The sequence below is a fragment of the Syngnathus typhle genome, linkage group LG15 (assembly GCF_033458585.1).
Source record: "Syngnathus typhle isolate RoL2023-S1 ecotype Sweden linkage group LG15, RoL_Styp_1.0, whole genome shotgun sequence".
Lineage (NCBI taxonomy): Eukaryota > Metazoa > Chordata > Actinopteri > Syngnathiformes > Syngnathidae > Syngnathus > Syngnathus typhle.
The window spans coordinates 7,351,226-7,368,752 of record NC_083752.1 but is presented as its reverse complement, the minus strand read 5'-3'; the positions used below and the strand labels follow the sequence as shown (position 1 = coordinate 7,368,752).

Below are 17,527 nucleotides of genomic sequence, written 5' to 3'. Positions count from 1 at the left end.
TACAACACTTGCAGATAATCTTATAGCAAGTGGAATGCAAAGACACAAATATCCAAACAACAAGTGGACCGGTCACAAAGTCTTCCAGAGTTTTCTCTGAGCAAGCGGCAAGGTCAGGTTGCTTGTGTTGGGGAGGAAATGTGATCCCAGAGGGTGGAGCTGCCCTGTGGATCATCACATCACTCCACTCCACTTCACTCCACGTCCATCTACTACACTCCCTGTCGTGTGGCTAATATTATATTATGCAGCCTTGTCCTGCAGCCAGGCCAGTGTGGAGCCACTGGGGCTGCTAACCATCTCAGAAACAAAGCTCCCTCAGCATATCAAAGTTTTTCCTTCCAGAAAAGGTAACTGCAGCAAAATTAGCTTACATTTACTGAAGAAGAACTTTTTGTTGCTGATGTGAAGAAGCAAGGGTAAGACTTGATGAGATGCTCGCACCGTGGGAATGCTAAAGAGGGCGACCATCGCACGGAGGCACCACAGTTGAGACGTGACATCTTTACTTTTTCTTTACCACATACAACTGGTATATATTTTTTTTTCTTCATTCACTCACACAAGAGCCGGAGCAATAGCCGAGAGAGGTTTTCACTGATTCTTGCTCAGAAGGGTTTGGGAATAAAAGGTAAGTTAAAATTTTGAAAATATCTGTATGTCTTTGTAAAGTTGGAAAAATCGTTATAAGTCTGTAAAGATACTACTACAACTAATAATATTAATAATAATTATAGTTTGATTTGCTAAGGAATACATTCAGTGTCCAGCACCTGCACACTCTGGATACAAAAAAAAGTATCAAAAATTCTGCCAATACTAACGTAAGAATGCTAATTTTGATTAACACTTTGAAGCTGAAAATATTCATCGTTCATGTTGAAATATGCAATTCTAACGTACAATAGTTGGACCTCAGCGGCAATAAAGTGCAATATTGAGGACTTGATTGGCCCAGATAGTTTTTGTCTCTATGGACATAATGGCCTTGTTTCAACAAATTACATTGAAAGCACCAAAGGCTGATTATAGAAATTAATAATTCTATATCATCCCACAGGATCGAGATAATTAGCTTCTAATAACTACGTATTACTGTAAATATAATTTTACTTGCAAGACTTTGGTAACATTTTTTTTCTCCTCAAGTGAGGGTTGTTTTGTGTCTAGGTCAAAGTAAGCCACCATGAAATGGGATAAGTTGAAACCACCAGAACCTGATGATCCAATGTGTTGCTGCGAATGTGACGTATTCCAGTACGGATGTTGCTGTGACTGTGACGATCTGGACGAGGCCTTTAACAGGTATGGATGGAGATACATTTGTGTACCTAAACATCACAATGAAACCTGTATATTGCTTTGTCTGTCCTTTCACTGAAGATGGCTGAGAGCCAAGGCACCAAAAAGTGGTAGTGGTTGTTATTCATTTCTACTGGAGGCCTTGATTGACAACTTGGAGATCTCCCTGGTTCCTGCACTGGTTCTGCTCCCTCTCCTGTTGCGTGTGGCGGCACTGCACTACCTTCTTGGTATCATCATCTTAAGCGCTCTGCCCGGCCTGGTGTTGTGGCTCTACTACGCCACCCACAAGAGGAAGAGACGCACGCTCTTCTTCCTCACCCTGGCGCTCTATTCTCTGGCCTACGCGTACTACCTCTTCATCACTGAGATTATACCTCGTGGAGACGTGAGTCAGAAGCAGCTGTGTACCGTGACCACCGGGATGATTTTGACTCTTGTCTCTCTGGTTCGGACCAAGAGAAGCCCGGGATTTGTTAGTGCTACACCACACGAAGAGGACGATAAGGGATCAGCACATCTCACTGGGGCTCTCCTGACAGAGGCATCGTCCTCTTTCTCAAAACCAAGTGAAAAGTGGAGCAGGTGTCCCGTGTGCAAGATAACACGACCTCCTCGGGCGGGACATTGTAGAACATGTGGGGTTTGTGTTCAACGTCTGGACCACCATTGTGTCTGGTGTGTGACTTGATAGTTTATTTACAACGGAAAACTGACTTCTTTTTGTAGAATATGATGAATCCAAGATGTTTATTTTGTTGTAGGCTAAACAGTTGTGTGGGTCAGGGTAACCACCGCAGCTTCCTGTTGACCCTGTGTGTGTTCCTGCTTACATCTTTGTATGGGATCAGTTTGGTGCTGCACAGCCTGTGTCCTCAACAATATCTAGTCAGCGCGCTCCTCTACTGCCCGGGTGTCTACTCTCAGGCCAGGTATGAACCGCGAGATTTTTTTTTTTTTCACCTTAATTTATTGACGGTTAATCATAGGCACTTTAAATGCTGTGCTGAGTTTGAATGTGATTGCTTAATTCTGAACACAGTCTCACGCCTATTTATAAGAGGGTGTGTGCACTTGTGCAACTATGTTATGTCTAGTTTAAAAAAAAAAAAAAATTAAAGTTCCTTCTTTGTTTTTGTTGTGCAGGTTTTAGGTTAACTGATTGTGGGGTATAAAAATGTATTGATTTATATTGCTGTATTTCTTTCTCATTTTTAACTGCTGCACATTTTTATGTCCCTCTTTGTCGGTGTGTGTAGCTCGGCGCTCTGCTTCACCTGTGCCTGGTACAGCGTGATAGTCACATGTGGGCTGCTGTACCTACTGGTGGCACAGGTCGTGAATATCAGCTTCAATGTGACCGAGCGGGAGGCCCAGCTGGCCCTGAGGAACAAAACGGGCCAAAGTCGTCTTTGGGGGCTTGCCGTCGCTACGGGAACGTATTCACGAGGCTTCTACCAGAACTGGGTTGATTTTCTCATTATGGCCGACGCCTCCACGTGTCCTCGATCCGGCCCCCCTGACTTGGTCTAGTTTCACAACTCAACATTAACGTAGTGAAGCTTGTGTTTTTCCAAACAGGAAACGGTGCTTTTGTTTAGTTGTTTATGAATACTGAACATGGAAACAAAACATGGATATTACATGCATCATGAGTGGAAAATTAAACTTACGTGTGCAAAATAAAAAACTCACTTGTGACTGTTTGTGCAGTTTTGTAGTAAATACATACTTTTAATTATTAATATGGTAATGAAGGTCTGTCCATTGTGGGTATGATATTTTATGTGTTCTTTCTCCTTTTCATAATGCATATGGTGGGTGGAGCAAGTTGTTTAAATCAATACATAGTCTTCATGTAATGTTCAAGTCGATGGACTCAGCGTTTTTCTGGTTTCCCCATCAATGCATCCCCTTTTATCACCATGTGAGTAAATGTGGGCTTCTTGCGTTAAATTATTGCAATGGCTGCATAAGAAATTCCAAGTTGGTTTCGTGAACTCATTCAGAATAAAACTGAGGCATTCTTGTTAAATAATCTGGCAAAAAGTGACATTTCATTGATTACATTCTTCCTCGGGGCTGATGATCTACCTGTTTAAACTGGCAAGGTATGTGAGGAAAGATCTCCCTGGGATGGGGAAAGCGCATTTTTGCCTTATGTGGCTTTTTAATTGGACGATATACTATAAATCACTATCAACGCTAATTTTTACAATCCTACTCAATAAATCCTGACAGAGCAGGACAAGTGAATACAGTAGATGATCCGATCCACCACATTTGGCATTTGGTTTCTCACGTGTCAAGTTGTTTGTGTTGTAACTGCTGACAGCTGAATTTCATTCTTTGCCCTCTGCCGTGGAATACACCAGAGAGATCCCACTCTTTTGTTCTCCATTTTGAGTCCAACTAAGGGGATTATGAAATATGCAATGTGACACTCTCAAGGACATTTTGCTGAATCCTAAGCGTGATAGAGTCTAAAAGTGTGGCTGCGGGAACATGTTTGGACTCATCCCAGCTCTCATTTTTGGTAGGAGTGAGTGTGCTTGCAGGGGAGGGAAAGAGAGTCCTCCGCTATATAAAGAGATGTCAGGCAGGGAGAGCTTTTACCGTTGGACGTTCTCCTCTTTGTCATCCATTGCTTTCCGGCTGCTATGGTCTTATTGGTGACCGTCTTGGCTGTCGTGCTGACCTCCATCAGGGCCGAAGTCATACCCCCAGGTGACTTCAACGTCCAAGGGGTAAGACACATCGACCGGGTGGAAAGATGTTTCTATGTCATTTTTGCAGCGTTTAGGATATTTTGCATGTCTCGGCAGATGGCAGGTAAGTGGTACCTGATCGGTTTCGCCACTAACGGCCAGTGGTTCGTCCAACACCGCGCCAGCATGAAAATGGGCACGGCCATGCTCAACCCAACTGCAGACGGTGACCTGGATATTTCATATGCCAGTCTAAAGTGAGAAAGACAAGACCAATGTGGATTTTTGAAGTGCGAAAGGGTGACGCTGCTTACCATGTATCAGTTGCTCTTGTGCAGACCTGATGGAACATGTTGGAGAATGAACAACCTGGCCAAGAAGACTGACATGCCTGGAAAGTTCACATACACAAGTGAGTGTACACTATATTGACAAAATTGACTGTTCTCAAGAATTTACATTTTACGCAGTAATCCTCAAAATCTGAAGGACAAATTTACTTATGCGAATCCACATGCCAAGCAGTTACTCTGCCAGTTATATCTTTTCCATCGAAACAGTTCTGCCTTCTTGAGATTTGTCCACTTGTGTCTTATCAGGTTGGGGCAATGAGAATGACATGCGCGTGGTGGATATCAAGTATGACCAGTACGCCCTGACTCAAACTGTTAAGGCATCTGGAGATCATCCCACCGTTGTAAACAAGCTGTATGGTAATAATCTTGATTTTAAAATTGCTCGGATTTAAAATATTCCGTTGGTCAAGAGTGGGAGACTAACCTGGTGGTTCCACAGGCCGCGGAGTGGATCTGAGCCAAGATCTGCAAGACAGGTTCAGGCAGTTCTCCCTGGAAAGTGGAATCCTAGCTGAAAACATTGCAATCCTCCCCCAAAATGGTACGGTAAAGACAAACATTTCATTTCAACATTTTTAAGGACATAAATGCTTTGTCCCGTTTAGGTGAGTGCACTGCTGCCTAGCTTCCTGCCAGCCACATCTTAACCCATCAAGACATTTTATGCTAATAAAAGTCAAAGAGCTAAAATACTTTTTGTTTTATTACCTTTTTTTAACAAATACGACACATCCAGAATGACACGACCCACTTTCATCAAGTGTTTTAACATCTACACACTTTATACAGATTTGTATACAAAACAATAATTTACGTCCCATAGAAGTCTAGTTACACATAACTATACAACAACTTGTAAATGAAATAAATATAAAAAACAAACCACAAGGGTGAGGGGGTAAATGTAAAAAGTACACCACAAGAACCTGTCTTCTGAAGTTGCTTCTACAAACATTTACATTTTTTTCCCTTCTGGTAAGAGCATTGTGTGTTGTTGAAAAAAAAAAAGACAGTTAATTTACAGCTTGCAGCACCTCATAGTCGCCCCTCCACTACAGATACGAGTCACTATCTAGGCATTTTTTGTATTGGCTAAATATTGTCTGATTTTAATCACTCCCTGATCCACAATTTGTCGAATTTTCACTGATCGTGCGACTTTGTATACCAATCTCCGAATGATTGTTTATGAGCCAAGGAGCGTTGGCTATTGGTCACAAAATGCAAGCCACCGTTCCAGCATGGGGAAACACAAATGCTTTAAGTCAGTCATACATAATTGGCACATACTTTTTGAGAAAAGCCTTTACCTTTACCCAAGTGTCAAGCGCTACAGCAAATATGCTCCTAATCCAGACTGCTCTAAGTACACTGGGACTCAGAGACACACCTTACACACAGGTTTGGGGAAATGAAATGAGGACAGTTACAATTGCAGTCTGCAAAATGAAAAAGGGTATCAAAAAGAGACATTTGCACTATCCGCCATGCACCCCCCCCCATCATGCAGTAAAAAGTGCAAGTCTACAGAGTTCTGCTGCTCACCGACATCATCGGTTTTATGTACATGTGTATACAAGCCAAGAGACAGGAGGTTGACAGTGTAAAAGATTACTACAGTGAACCCCCGCGGCACGGTAAGACAATTTTAAAGCCATCCTTTGTGACTTTTATACCAAAGCCAAATATTATTTTATGAGTTGGTGCTTTGTGTGCATAAGCACCGGTTGTTTGCAATTGCTGTAACATCTATGCTAACACCTGTTTGGCTCATGCTAGGAACAAGATAGTGGAAATCCAGATGTGATTGACTGCTTTGGTGTTTAAATTAAAATGACATTTTTTTAAAATTGTCTGTGTTTTGCTGTAAACTTCTAATGTGATGTAGCAAATACATCTTGAAACACACATGCTTTGCCTTATTTGGAGAACCACGCAAGCAAGTAGTTTCTGATTTCATGACAGTAATGTTTTGGTTAAAACAGGCCCTTAAAAATATATATAAGGAAGGGGTAAAAGTTTCACCTCTTGAAACATATCCATGATAAACGGGGGTTCACTGTAAACAAGAGGACAGGCTAAGTGCAGCAACCACCCCACATAGTTTCACGTGAGTGGTGCAGTGCTGAGGGTGTGATGGGCCGTCCTATTACTCTGCCTGGACCACATCTTTGTGGTGGCGCAAGATGTGCTGGTTCTTCTCCGACGGTCGTCGGAAGCCTTTTGAACAAATCTCGCAGCGGTGCGGGTAGTCCTTGGTGTGGATGGAAATCACGTGCCGCTTGAATCCCGACGCGTCGCCCGTGCTGTAGTCGCAGTACTGGCACTGGTAAATTCGGCGCTCTTTCTGTCCTTTGCCGATAACCACGGTCACGCTGCTCGCTAGGCTGGCTGCGCTCACTCTAGCGGGCGGGCCGGAAGCGGCTGCGGAGGCGCTAGGGGCAGACTTTTTAGGGGACGCAGCGGGTGAGTCTGTCTCTGTCTCTGTCCTCTTGGCCTCGCTCTTTTCAGGGGAGGCCTGTTGCTGTTCCTTGGTGTGGACAGACAAGATGTGGCGACTGAGGACAAAAGGGTCGGCGTTTTTAAAGTTGCAGTGTCGGCACTGGTGGACTTTCTTAGTGCGGTGGGCCACCGAGTGCTTCTTGAGTTCAGACGGCCGGTGGAAGCCTTTGCCGCAAACGGCGCATTTATGCGGGTAGTCCTTGGTGTGCACGGATATGATGTGCCGTTTCAGATCGCTGGAATTGGAACTTTTGTGGTCACAGTGGGCACAATGGTGGGTCTTATTTTCCTCATGCGTAAGTCCGTGCTGGTTTAACTCCTCCTCCTCGGCAAACGTCTGGAAACAGCGCTCGCACTTGTACGGCATCTCCTTGCTATGCTTCGTCTTGATGTGAGTCTTGAGGTTGGACGAGTCAGCTGACTTGTAATCGCAATATATGCAGGAGTAAGGCTTCTCGCCTGTATGCGTGCGCATGTGTTTCTTCAACTCGGAGGGGTGACGGAAACCTTTCCCACATTCCACGCAAATGTGCGGGAAGCTTTTACTGTGAACGGCCAACAAGTGTCGGTTGAGCAGTCCTTGCTCAGCTGTTTCATACTCACAGAACTTGCATTTGTGTGTCTTGGCGGCTGGCGGCGGAGGCGGCGGCTGCTGCTGCTGACCCTTGGCTTCCCGATGGTGGTGCTGCAGTCTGTGGGAGAGCAGCGCCGCCTGCTGGTGGAACTCCTTGCCGCACGCTTCGCACTCAAAAGGAGCCTTGGTGCTCAGGGCATGCACCTCCATGTGGTTATGCAAGCTGGCTTTCTTGTTGGTGGTGAAGTCACAGTCTGTGCACTGGTATTTTTTTCGGGTCAGAACCTCCTGGTGGTGATTCTTTGTGTGCCGCTTTAGGAAGCCACGCGATTTGAACTTTTTGCCACAAAGCATGCAGGGATACACCGTCAGAGGTTGACCATAGGGACCGATGATGATGGCTGGGAAGGAGAAAATAAGAGCAACATAATCCATTGATAGTTTTCTCCAGTGACAACGAAAAATAATTGACAGAAATATTACCAGGGCTAGCAGTTTAGGTTAATCTACTAAGTGTCCCATTATCTAGAGTAGACCACATGTGTGAAAAATACCTTTATGGCTATGGAATACATATGAATGGGTCACTACACGAAACGAATGTATACAATAAAGTGAAAGAAAAATCTACCCACACAGAAGTTTTAAAATTCGATTTTCAGTGGGTGACCATTTGTACCTGTTTGGACTTGTCGTGGTTCGGATCGCCGCTTGGTCTTGTTGCGCTGTCGGCCTATTTCATCAACACCGTCTGATTCGTCGATGTGCAGGAGTGCGCTTGCGGCTCCGTTACGGTTTTCACAGCTCTCGCTATCCTCCACGACTGTGAGGACAAAGGAATTACTTCCAATAAGATGAAATCTGACTTCCAGTATGATTCAACCAATTATAAAACCTGAGAAACCCCAAGATGTCACCCATCTAAATGTCACAAATTTCTTTCACAAAAGCAAGTTCATCACCTCAAACACACACAAAAATATTGACAAAAATAGTATTCATAGTTGCTCAGTCCTGCAAAGTTTGCAAATCAATTTAACTCACTCACCATGGTTTTCTTGGTGATGAGAATCGTCGACAGACATGTAAACCATTTTCTCTCGAAGTGTTTGGCCCGAATCTGTCAGTGCCACATTATCCATGTCCCCATCGCTGATGTCCACTGATTCTCCTGAAGAACAATTTTTGAGAAAGAAAAAGCATGTAAAGCTTGTTGTTTCTGATATTTTGAGAACACCATGGGTGAATGCTTCAGTTGAAAATGCTTCTTACCCATGTCATCCTCCCCAGAGTCAGCTTTGAAGATGTAGACCTTTATCACCTCCTGTCCATCTTCATCTTTCTCCACTTCTTGGTCCTCCACTGCTCCCTGAACCGTTACCTCTGTCCCATCCTCTGACACCATTTTGCCAGCTTCATCCACTAGTGAAGGGTGACAAAAAGGACTTATCTTCACAATCAATCACAGGAGGTGGTGACATTTACTCTTGGTGCTCCAACACAGTTGAAAGTTTGGGGAACAAAAAAAAAAGGCAGGACAGTCAAGTGGTGATCATCAGTACAGCACGAATAAGGTAACTTACATGATATCATCAGATAATCGCCACAACTATCTTGGTCATCATCCTGCTGCTCGGGGTCGAGGCCATCTTCGGGGATGTCACCCATAGCGACGCCTTCCTCCTCACCATCCAAGGCCATCACGCAGGTTTCTACAGCGACATCTTCATCTTCATCGCAGTGCACATACTCAGATACCACATCCTCAACAGCATCCTGGATGACTAGCTCGTCTGGGGCAAACCTGTGCACCGCCATGCCTTCACCCTCGCCCTCTGACACCAACAAAGTCTCTTGAAGCTCCACAACAAACTCCTGCCCGCCGGCACCACCCTCATCTGGAAGAGGCAGGATTACCCAGTTAGCCAGATAAGCATGCAGACCATTTGCTTATTCAAAATAAAGATCCTTAGGATTGAATGGTTCACTGTCATGCATGCGTCATCATCTTGGGTCAAACTTATCTGGCTAAACTAAGAATCCTGCTTCTTCAAATAACCCCAATAGTGTCTTCTTCTTACTAGGTTGAACTTTTTGTACGATATAGACATGAATGGCTCATTACCCGATCCGTGTAATATTATTTTAGGCTCTTCAGAAGATATTGAAAGTCTGGTGACCTCCTCGTCCATTGTCCTTGCACTGCATTTGTTACTGGAGAGCTGAAAACAAATAAAAAACACTTAGGGCTTCCACACTATGAGTAACAGCATTTTTTCGTTCAGAATTTAATTAGTTAGCAATAAAGAATGTAATATGCATTATTTTTGGATGTCCCTTTTTTTAAAGTTGGGAGCTAAAACAGCATGACTTAACATACACACACAATTTCAGAGTTCTTTTAGCCCATCGAAACTCTTTACAAGCGAACGAGCACCACCTTCCTGTGTTGCATTGTACATATCCACAGAAAGGGATGCTGAAGGATGCTGGGGTACCAGCCGCCGAAATTCAGGGAAAGACACAAATATGGCGTTAAAGATGATGTGCAACAGAGGAGCCGTTAATTATCCTGTAAACATACACCAGCAAACCGAATCAACCAAAGAGACGAAACACGATACGATCAGCCAAGTAAAAATTAATAACTGCTGGGTTGCACTGGCCACCGACGAAGAACACATTTTCACACGTGAGACAGACTCTAAATGGATTTATGCAAAACAGTTATACAATAAAAGAGTAGGTTATGTAACAAAGAAGCTCGGTCTATATGTCGTGAACCGAACACACCTCTGCCAGAGTTTGATCACACCAGTAGCATCCGCCATTTTGTTAGCTTCGTGTACAAACGAATGCTAATTTTACTCCCGTATGTAGAATAATCAAAGCAAAGGAGATAATTTTAACTGGGCTGCTGTTGAGAATTGTCGCGCGTTGAAAGAGTTGACACAATACACGCGTGGCGGAAGTGATCATAATGCAAAATAAATCCGTTCCTTTTTTTGAGCTAGCTAGTTAGCACGCTAGCTAAAACGATAGGCCTAAATTCCCGTTAGAAATTGTGGCCTTTCTTTGGGCCTGGGCCTAAGAAGAAAAGGCCACACCGCTTCTTTTTGCGGCCTCTCGGTGGAAATTAATGAATAAATTAAAATGTCTCATGCATGCAGAAGAAGAATAAGCCTAATAAAAAATACACAACACACACGAGCAAGTGCACATTTAGCATTGCAAGTGGCCGCCTTACGAGCAACAAGGAGCCCCGTACCAGATGCAGCAGGGATGGCCTCCGTCCGCTCCTCGGCTTACCAGGGCCGCTTGGTCACCCCCCCACTACCCCAGACTCGGGCTCGATTCAATCGGGTATTTGGCGTTATTTGGGCGGGCCGCAGAGGAGTCGAGAAGGAGGGGTCGGGGGATGTATCTGGAGCTCCACTCAAAGCAAGGCAGAGCGTCTGGAGCCTGATCTTGTCATGCTAGTAGCCCCCCGCTCCTCCAAGCTCCGAGGCCGCCGTCAGCGCGACACGTCACAGCCCGAGAGCTTCAGGAAAATGCGGAAGGGTTTGTGGTGGAAAGCACGCGGATAAGTAGCAAACGAAAACAGGCCATAAACCCGAGACGACCCCTCATTTGTTTCTGGTATATTAATTTGCAAAGACCATTGGGGAGAGTGACACTTGGGCCTTTTTGTTGTACACTTAGCCGTAGAATTAGGGGCTGCAGGCGAGTAGTTTTTACAAAATAGTCACACTACAGTCCCACTTTGGGCATGAAAGCAAAAACAACAAAAACAAACAAAGACAAGCTGGACTAGTTTCCATCAAAACACCTATCTATGTACTAGTTTTCACACACATTTTGATTTAGAACATTGATTTTCAAACCTTTTGCACCAAGTAACACTTAAAAAAACAGTACTAAGTACTAATGACCACCATTAAAATACAGTAGTGTAGCAGATAGTGTTGGCTCGCGAGTGAACGATTCGTTCAAAAGAACGACTCTTTCTAGTGAACGTGAGTGAACGTATCACTTCTTGAAGTTCTTTTTTCAGTTCATATGACTTCAACAAACGTGCAATAACATGCAATCCCGCTCACGACCGACCGAGTGACTGTTGCTTTGCCTTTCCCATTCAACAACGGATCAGTGTGTGTTTGGGGGGCGAACGATTCGGTGAACGATTCTTTTGAGGGAACTGATTCCAAAGATTCAGTTCAATTAAAAGAACTGGAATGCACGTCGCTACTCACTGCTTCCTGTTAAGTAAGTGAAGTGTTACTATTAAAGCGCCACCACCGACATTACGCGTCAGAAAAACATTTTGTACACGTTTTCAAAATATAAACAATAAAAAGACTCAAATAGATGTTACTAGCATACTAACGTGCGTTTGTCGTGCGTGTTGTTTAACGCTAGAGGGACATATTACGTAACAACATTGCACATTCGTGAAACTAAGTCATCCAGCAAATGTTCATCGGATAATTGTTTTTCCATTGAGAGAACCTGTGAAACAACGCCATTGCGTCCTGCCCAACCACGGTTTCCTCAAGCAGCTCAGAGCTCTGGACATCACATTGCAAAAACAGAAACTGAGACAAACAACAAATGATAGAAGATTAATAGTCTTAATTAGAATCCTATTTCAAAATAATTTAATTTAATGAGTACGGTGAAGTAAACAACTTTTTAATGAAATGTCTTAATGCATCTCAAGTACGTTGTTAGTAGCAAGGCAATAGAAAAAAAAAAACACTGTTCAAGAAAAAGTGGGGGATATCCAACACGTTTTTTTTTTCATTTTATTGATCCACACGAACATGAAAAGCTGAACAAAACAAAACCCTAAACACTAATAAAAACTAAGCAACTTTCCCTGAATATGAATTAAAACTAATTGCAGTGAAAGACCACAACTAAAACCAAAATAAACATCATTCCTTATAAGGAAATATACAGAACTATTATCATCCTGACACCAGTTAACTAATTGTAAGGCCCTGCAGCGCATAGTGAACACGGCTGGTAAGATTATTGGTGCTTCACTCCCCTCCCTGAAGGACATTTACACCTCCCATCTCACCCGCAAGGCGACCACTATTGTGAGTGATGTGAGTCACCCCGCTCACTCTTTGTTCGATCTTCTGCCCTCTGGGAAGAGGTACAGGAGCCTGCGCTCCCGCACCACCAGACTCACCAACAGCTTCATTCTTCAGGCTGTTAGGATCCTGAACTCTCTCCCCCCTTCTGCGTAGCGTCCTGTACTTTTGCGCTATATTCTGACTGTCTGCTGTATGCACACTTGCTCCATTTTTGCTCCTCATTTTTATTGTGTTATTTGTTTATTTATTCATCACTCTTATTTATTCATTGTTTGTGCATTCTTGTTTTTATTTATTTTTTGTGTTGTTTACTTGTGTGTATATTGTGTACTATGTCTTGTCACCGTGGGATAGTGGGAACGTTATTTCGATTTCTTTGTGTCTTGGCATGTGAAGAAATTGACAATAAAGCAGACTTTGAATTTGATCTTTTCTTTGTTAGGCAAAATATTTCCCTCTGTCCAGAACGTTCAGTAGTAATCAAAAACTGCCGTCTAGCATTAGTCAAAACATAAGATATAATCAAGAACTGTACATTTTTAGACAACTTTGGCAGTGTCTGTGATTTAGAAAAATCATCAGGCATGCATTAAACAGTTCCTTAAGGGTCAATAAGCTATTCAGGCAATATATCAGAAAACATTTGTTATGTCTAAGTGCAGGGCTCGAAACTAACGATTGCCCGGGGCAAGTAGCGATGGCAGACGGGCAAGTAGAATTTTTTCCTCACTTGCCCGAACTTGCCCTGCCATAATACCATGTTTTCAAGCTGTAAAAAGACGATTTTGTGCATAATTTCTCGCAACTTCTGCCGCTTCTGGTCCGACATTTTGTTTTCTAGGGAGCGGTTAGTTTCTCGTGTAAGTCTGCAATACATTGATAACGGCAAAGCGCTTCGTAATTAAATGCATGCTCTCTCACCCGTACCTGGCTCTTCTGCGCCTGCGCACCAGCAGAGCTTGTTTCCGGTTGGCGGATACGAAGGCATATGAAGGCAAAACTTATAGTGTTGTCTTTTTTATTGCAAAAATGTGTCGGGCTAGTAAAAATCCACTCCAAAAAAATTCGGGCAAGTAAAATTTTGTTTCGGGCAAGTAAAATTTTCTCCAACTTGCCCGAGGGCAACTTGGGCAAAAAATAAGCTTCGAGCCCTGCTAAGTGCTCAGAAATACATATCAGATCATAAAGTAATAAAAACCTTTGTCATTAAATGTCTAGTTATGTCTTTATTGATTTGGTGTGTAGGTATAATTATATGCTTAAAATGTTTCTTCTATTGATTTAATATGTGAATACACTTGTCTGCTTATGTATTTTATTCAATGAGGTTTGAGCATATCTGTTTTTGTAGCTAGGCAGGACTATATGTATTTCCACCCCATTCCTTCACCTTACTTGTGTCGTAAAATGTTGGGAATTCCTCACATCTCATGGACTTCCATTTCTTAAAGTGTATCACATGACGTGTGTCATCATTCGTTAACGTTTAATACCATTCTATGCAATTCCATATGATCCAATATTTCACATGATTTCACATTGTTCAATGTCATTCTGTATGATCCACTCTCATTTTATTTCATGATTACAAGGCATTCCACATGCTTTCATATTTTCTCATTCAGCTTTTCTACACAGATTGCTTCATATATTTTCTCTGAAAAATGAAGAGAATTGGCCTCACTTTTGGAGGAGAGTTTAAATATTGTGCAGCTCAACTTTCTATTCCTCCCTGTAGTTGTCTAATTTCGCTTGGAGGGGAGGGGGGGGGGGGCTGTAGTGTCTTTTCACAACATGCGGGGCAAACACCTGAACATAAACATTAAAAGCTGAACAAAACTAAACCTTAAACATTAATAGAAACTAAGCAAATTGCCCTGAATATGAATCAAAACTAATTACAGCTAAAATCCAGAAGTAAAAGCAAAATAAACAAAGTATAATAATAAACTACAAAACTATTATCATCCCAAGGCCAGTTGACTATACAGTAATCCCTCGTTTATCGCGGATAATTGGTTAAAAAAACAAACACCCGCGATAAGTGAAATCCGTGAAGTACGGCCATCAACAAGATGTACTGGGCAGGCTAACAAGATAGCGGAAAGATACTAACTCGTGATCGTGCTAACACGCGAAAGAAGACTCCTAAAGAAATGTAAACGAACATTTGGAGCAATACTACATTGTCCTAAAGGTTAGACGTGTTCCCTTAATTTCCAAGTTTTATTTAGACTTTTAAATGTTTTTTTAATTTGGAAAAAAAATACAAGATATAGTGAAGCCACGATAAACGAAAAGCGAAGCAGCGAGGGATCACTGTATTATCATTGATGCAAAAACTCATGAAGTCTCCTCAAATAGAAGGTGAAAACGTCCCGGGTCATTGCTCTTCTCAATAGAGACTCTTTGGCAAGTGACTGAGCAGGCAACAGGGTTCTCGCTAGTGTGGATTCTTGTATGACCTTTTAAGGTTCCCTTTAATGAAAATCTTTGGCCACAAACTGAGCATGAAAAAGGTTTCTCACCGGTGTGGATTCTTGTGTGCTTTTTTAAATTTCCCCTGAGAGAGAATTTTTTGCCACAAACGGAGCATGAAAAAGGTTTCTCTCCAGTGTGGATTCTTGTGTGCTTTTTTAACTGCCCCCCATCAGAGAATTTTTTGCCACAAACTGAGCATGAAAAAGGTTTCTCGCCAGTGTGGATTCTTGTGTGCATTGTTAAACTTCCCTTCTGAGAGAATTTTTGGCCACAGACTGAGCACGAAAAAGGTTTTTCACCAGTGTGGATTCTTGTGTGCTTTTTTAAATTTGCCCTCTGAGAGAATTTTTGGCCACAATCCGAGCATGAAAAAGGTTTCTCGCCAGTGTGGATTCTTGTATGAATTTTTAAGTTTCTCTTGTCAGAGAATTTCTGGCCACAAACGGAGCATGAAAAAGGTTTCTCGCCAGTGTGGATTCTTGTGTGCATTGTTAAACTTCCCCTCTGAGAGAATTTTTGGCCACAAACTGAGCATGAAAACGGTTTCTCGCCAGTGTGGATTCTTGTGTGCATTGTTAAACTTCGCTTCTGAGAGGTTTTTTGGCCACAGACAGAGCACGAAAAAGGTTTTTCACCAGTGTGGATTCTTGTGTGTTTTTTTAAATTTGCCCTCTGAGAGAATATTTGGCCACAATATGAGCAAGAAAAGTTCTTCTTACTTGTGTGCATTATCATGTTTTTTTTAGACTCCTCAGCAGCAGCAGCAGCAGGAACATGTGATGACATGCCATCACTATCTGATGGTGGAGCTGCTTGTGATCCTCCACAGTGGTCTTCATCACATTGACTTGAGCTGCAGCTTGGAGGCCCTGCCCCTTTGCTCACATCATGTTGACCCTCATCTAAACTCTTCACAGTAACACCAGTCCATGGCATCTTGCAGGTATCCTCCTCCTCCTCCTCCTTTTTAATGTCAAAGGAGTCTTCTCCCTCCTCTTTATTCCAAGGCCGCTCCGGCTCTTCCTCCTCTTTTGTGGTGCAAAGAAACTGCTGCTCCATTTTTTCATTGAAGTAATGGACCTCTTTGCCCACATCTTCCTCTTTAATGTGAGTAAAATCTGGCTCCTGCTGCTTAGGACGAATAGCTTCATTGATGTCTGCAAAAAAAGACAAACACACATTGAGAATGGAGTTTACAGTTGAAGAGAAACTGGCAAAACTTACACAAGGACTTCCTCAATCTGCCTATCACACATGATTTTGATAGAATTTTACTAAAAAGAAACAGTGGAAGAGGATTCATAATAGAAAATAAACGTGTCCTAACCTGCTCTGCGCAAAACAACATACGGCTGCAGCCGAAGATCTTCCAGTTGTCGAGGACTACAGTCCTTTTCCTTCACGTACTTTGCTGTGGTCCTTGAAGACATTTTCACACTGCAGCCACTGTCAGGTCTAAGTAGGAACAGACATTAATTCACACAATGACATAAAGAGGAGAAGACAACCAGTATTTGTTTTTCTCGCGAGTAAAATGGTTGAATATCAATTTCAACTCGTGTTGTTTACAACGTGAACTTCAAGCGACCCAATATCCTAAACGACATTTCATGTCGATCGGTCCCGTTTTTGCAAACGTGGTTACGCGTTATCATTTGATAGAGTGCATGAAGGCATTGAGATTTAAAATCGGCGGCATGCCGGCAACCATCACTGCTAATCAGTATTACGCATGGATCAGACAAGAACCAGTATGTAACAAAAATCCAGATAAATATCATAAAGTTAGCACTGTGGTAGCTATCATGCTAAAGGCAGCGGGCCGTACTTCTGTACTGTGACCAGGCAGTACTACAAATAAAGGTGCTTGTGTAGTGGGTTGACATAATTCACCCGGAACCTAAGTTCACGTTGCCGAGTTCCGGTGGGATGGTTTACAGGTGTGGGAGTTTCCTGTCTAGTTTAGTGTGTGTTAGGATCTCGAGGGGAAAATAGTCGGCTCGTGGTTGAGTGACGATAATTATAAATGTCATTAAAACAACTGCCGTTGGCACCGTTATTTGTCACTCCGCCTCCGACTCCAATCCTTGCACACCACACTAACATGACAACTTAGGTCCGCCGCCGTAACTTACCTCTTTCCTCGATGCAGTCGTAGTATAGCGAATGTTACTAATTCACCAAGTAAAGTTGCGTGTTTATCCGATGCAGCCGAATGGAAGGCGATACGCTTCTATTTGAGTGGTTGGACCTAGCGCGGTTTTGTTGTTGTCGCTTTACTTCCTGGTACGTAATGATGACGTAACTTGAGTGAGGTCGCGGGCGCCCTCTAGCAGAACACCGTGGAACGTTTTTATGTTGTTGTCGAGCAAACAAACTAACATTGCGTGCAAAAAAAAACCCCATCTTGAGCACGTTTTCAAAAAAAAAAAAATTTTTCGAATAACTTTTAATAGCATACTAGCGTGTGTTTGTCGTGCGTGTTGTCTAACACTCGTG

At 42.9% G+C, this 17,527-nt stretch overlaps 3 protein-coding genes across 11 annotated transcripts; 1 reads left to right on the top strand and 2 right to left on the bottom strand.

Moving 5' to 3' along the window:
- The first annotated feature begins 204 nt into the window (after positions 1-204).
- Positions 205-5,058, top strand: zdhhc23a (zinc finger DHHC-type palmitoyltransferase 23a). 2 transcript variants are annotated; one of them, XM_061299378.1, is made up of 10 exons: positions 262-631; positions 1,150-1,305; positions 1,384-1,980; positions 2,067-2,234; positions 2,562-2,801; positions 4,106-4,267; positions 4,349-4,422; positions 4,610-4,723; positions 4,806-4,907; positions 4,972-5,058. In XM_061299378.1, the coding sequence occupies exons 2-10, from the start codon at positions 1,187-1,189 to the stop codon at positions 4,989-4,991; spliced, it is 1,596 nt and encodes a 531-aa protein (XP_061155362.1). In that variant the 5' UTR covers positions 262-631; positions 1,150-1,186; the 3' UTR covers positions 4,992-5,058. The 2 variants fall into 2 exon arrangements, with proteins under 2 accessions (XP_061155360.1, XP_061155362.1); XM_061299376.1 differs by lacking the exons at positions 4,106-4,267; positions 4,349-4,422; positions 4,610-4,723; positions 4,806-4,907; positions 4,972-5,058 and having other exon boundaries at positions 205-631; positions 1,171-1,305; positions 2,562-3,340.
- Positions 5,059-5,060: 2 nt separating this feature from the next.
- On the bottom strand, positions 5,061-11,005 carry LOC133168108 (zinc finger Y-chromosomal protein). 7 transcript variants are annotated; one of them, XM_061299372.1, is made up of 8 exons: positions 10,690-11,005; positions 9,568-9,664; positions 9,247-9,340; positions 9,026-9,172; positions 8,715-8,864; positions 8,491-8,613; positions 8,122-8,265; positions 5,061-7,843 (listed from the first exon to the last, which is right to left on the bottom strand). In XM_061299372.1, exons 3-8 carry the CDS (start codon positions 9,338-9,340, stop codon positions 6,516-6,518), a joined length of 1,986 nt encoding a protein of 661 aa, XP_061155356.1. In that variant the 5' UTR covers positions 9,568-9,664; positions 10,690-11,005; the 3' UTR covers positions 5,061-6,515. The 7 variants fall into 7 exon arrangements, with proteins under 7 accessions (XP_061155356.1, XP_061155355.1, XP_061155357.1 ...); XM_061299371.1 differs by having other exon boundaries at positions 10,711-11,005; XM_061299373.1 differs by having other exon boundaries at positions 9,026-9,154; positions 10,711-11,004.
- Positions 11,006-13,548: 2,543 nt separating this feature from the next.
- On the bottom strand, positions 13,549-17,312 carry LOC133168441 (zinc finger protein OZF-like). Of its 2 annotated transcripts, XM_061300013.1 has the most exons (3): positions 17,164-17,312; positions 16,356-16,483; positions 13,549-16,185 (listed from the first exon to the last, which is right to left on the bottom strand). In XM_061300013.1, the coding sequence occupies exons 2-3, from the start codon at positions 16,456-16,458 to the stop codon at positions 14,891-14,893; spliced, it is 1,398 nt and encodes a 465-aa protein (XP_061155997.1). In that variant the 5' UTR covers positions 16,459-16,483; positions 17,164-17,312; the 3' UTR covers positions 13,549-14,890. The 2 variants fall into 2 exon arrangements, with proteins under 2 accessions (XP_061155997.1, XP_061155998.1); XM_061300014.1 differs by lacking the exon at positions 17,164-17,312 and having other exon boundaries at positions 16,356-17,060.
- Between the last annotated feature and the right edge of the window lie 215 nt (positions 17,313-17,527).

Coding starts and splice junctions, on each gene's coding strand:
- LOC133168108 (XM_061299370.1), bottom strand. CDS start 9,634: ATGGACGAGGAGGTCACCAGACTTTCAATATCTTCTGAAGAGCCTAAA. Junction 8,614..8,714: donor CTCTGGGGAGGATGACATGG/GTAAGAAGCATT, acceptor ATTGTTCTTCAG/GAGAATCAGTGGACATCAGC. Junction 7,844..8,121: donor ACCACGACAAGTCCAAACAG/GTACAAATGGTC, acceptor TCTCCTTCCCAG/CCATCATCATCGGTCCCTAT.
- LOC133168441 (XM_061300013.1), bottom strand. CDS start 16,458: ATGTCTTCAAGGACCACAGCAAAGTACGTGAAGGAAAAGGACTGTAGT. Junction 16,186..16,355: donor TGTTGTTTTGCGCAGAGCAG/GTTAGGACACGT, acceptor CTTTTTTTGCAG/ACATCAATGAAGCTATTCGT.
- zdhhc23a (XM_061299378.1), top strand. CDS start 1,187: ATGAAATGGGATAAGTTGAAACCACCAGAACCTGATGATCCAATGTGT. Junction 2,235..2,561: donor GGTGTCTACTCTCAGGCCAG/GTATGAACCGCG, acceptor CGGTGTGTGTAG/CTCGGCGCTCTGCTTCACCT. Junction 4,724..4,805: donor CGTTGTAAACAAGCTGTATG/GTAATAATCTTG, acceptor GTGGTTCCACAG/GCCGCGGAGTGGATCTGAGC.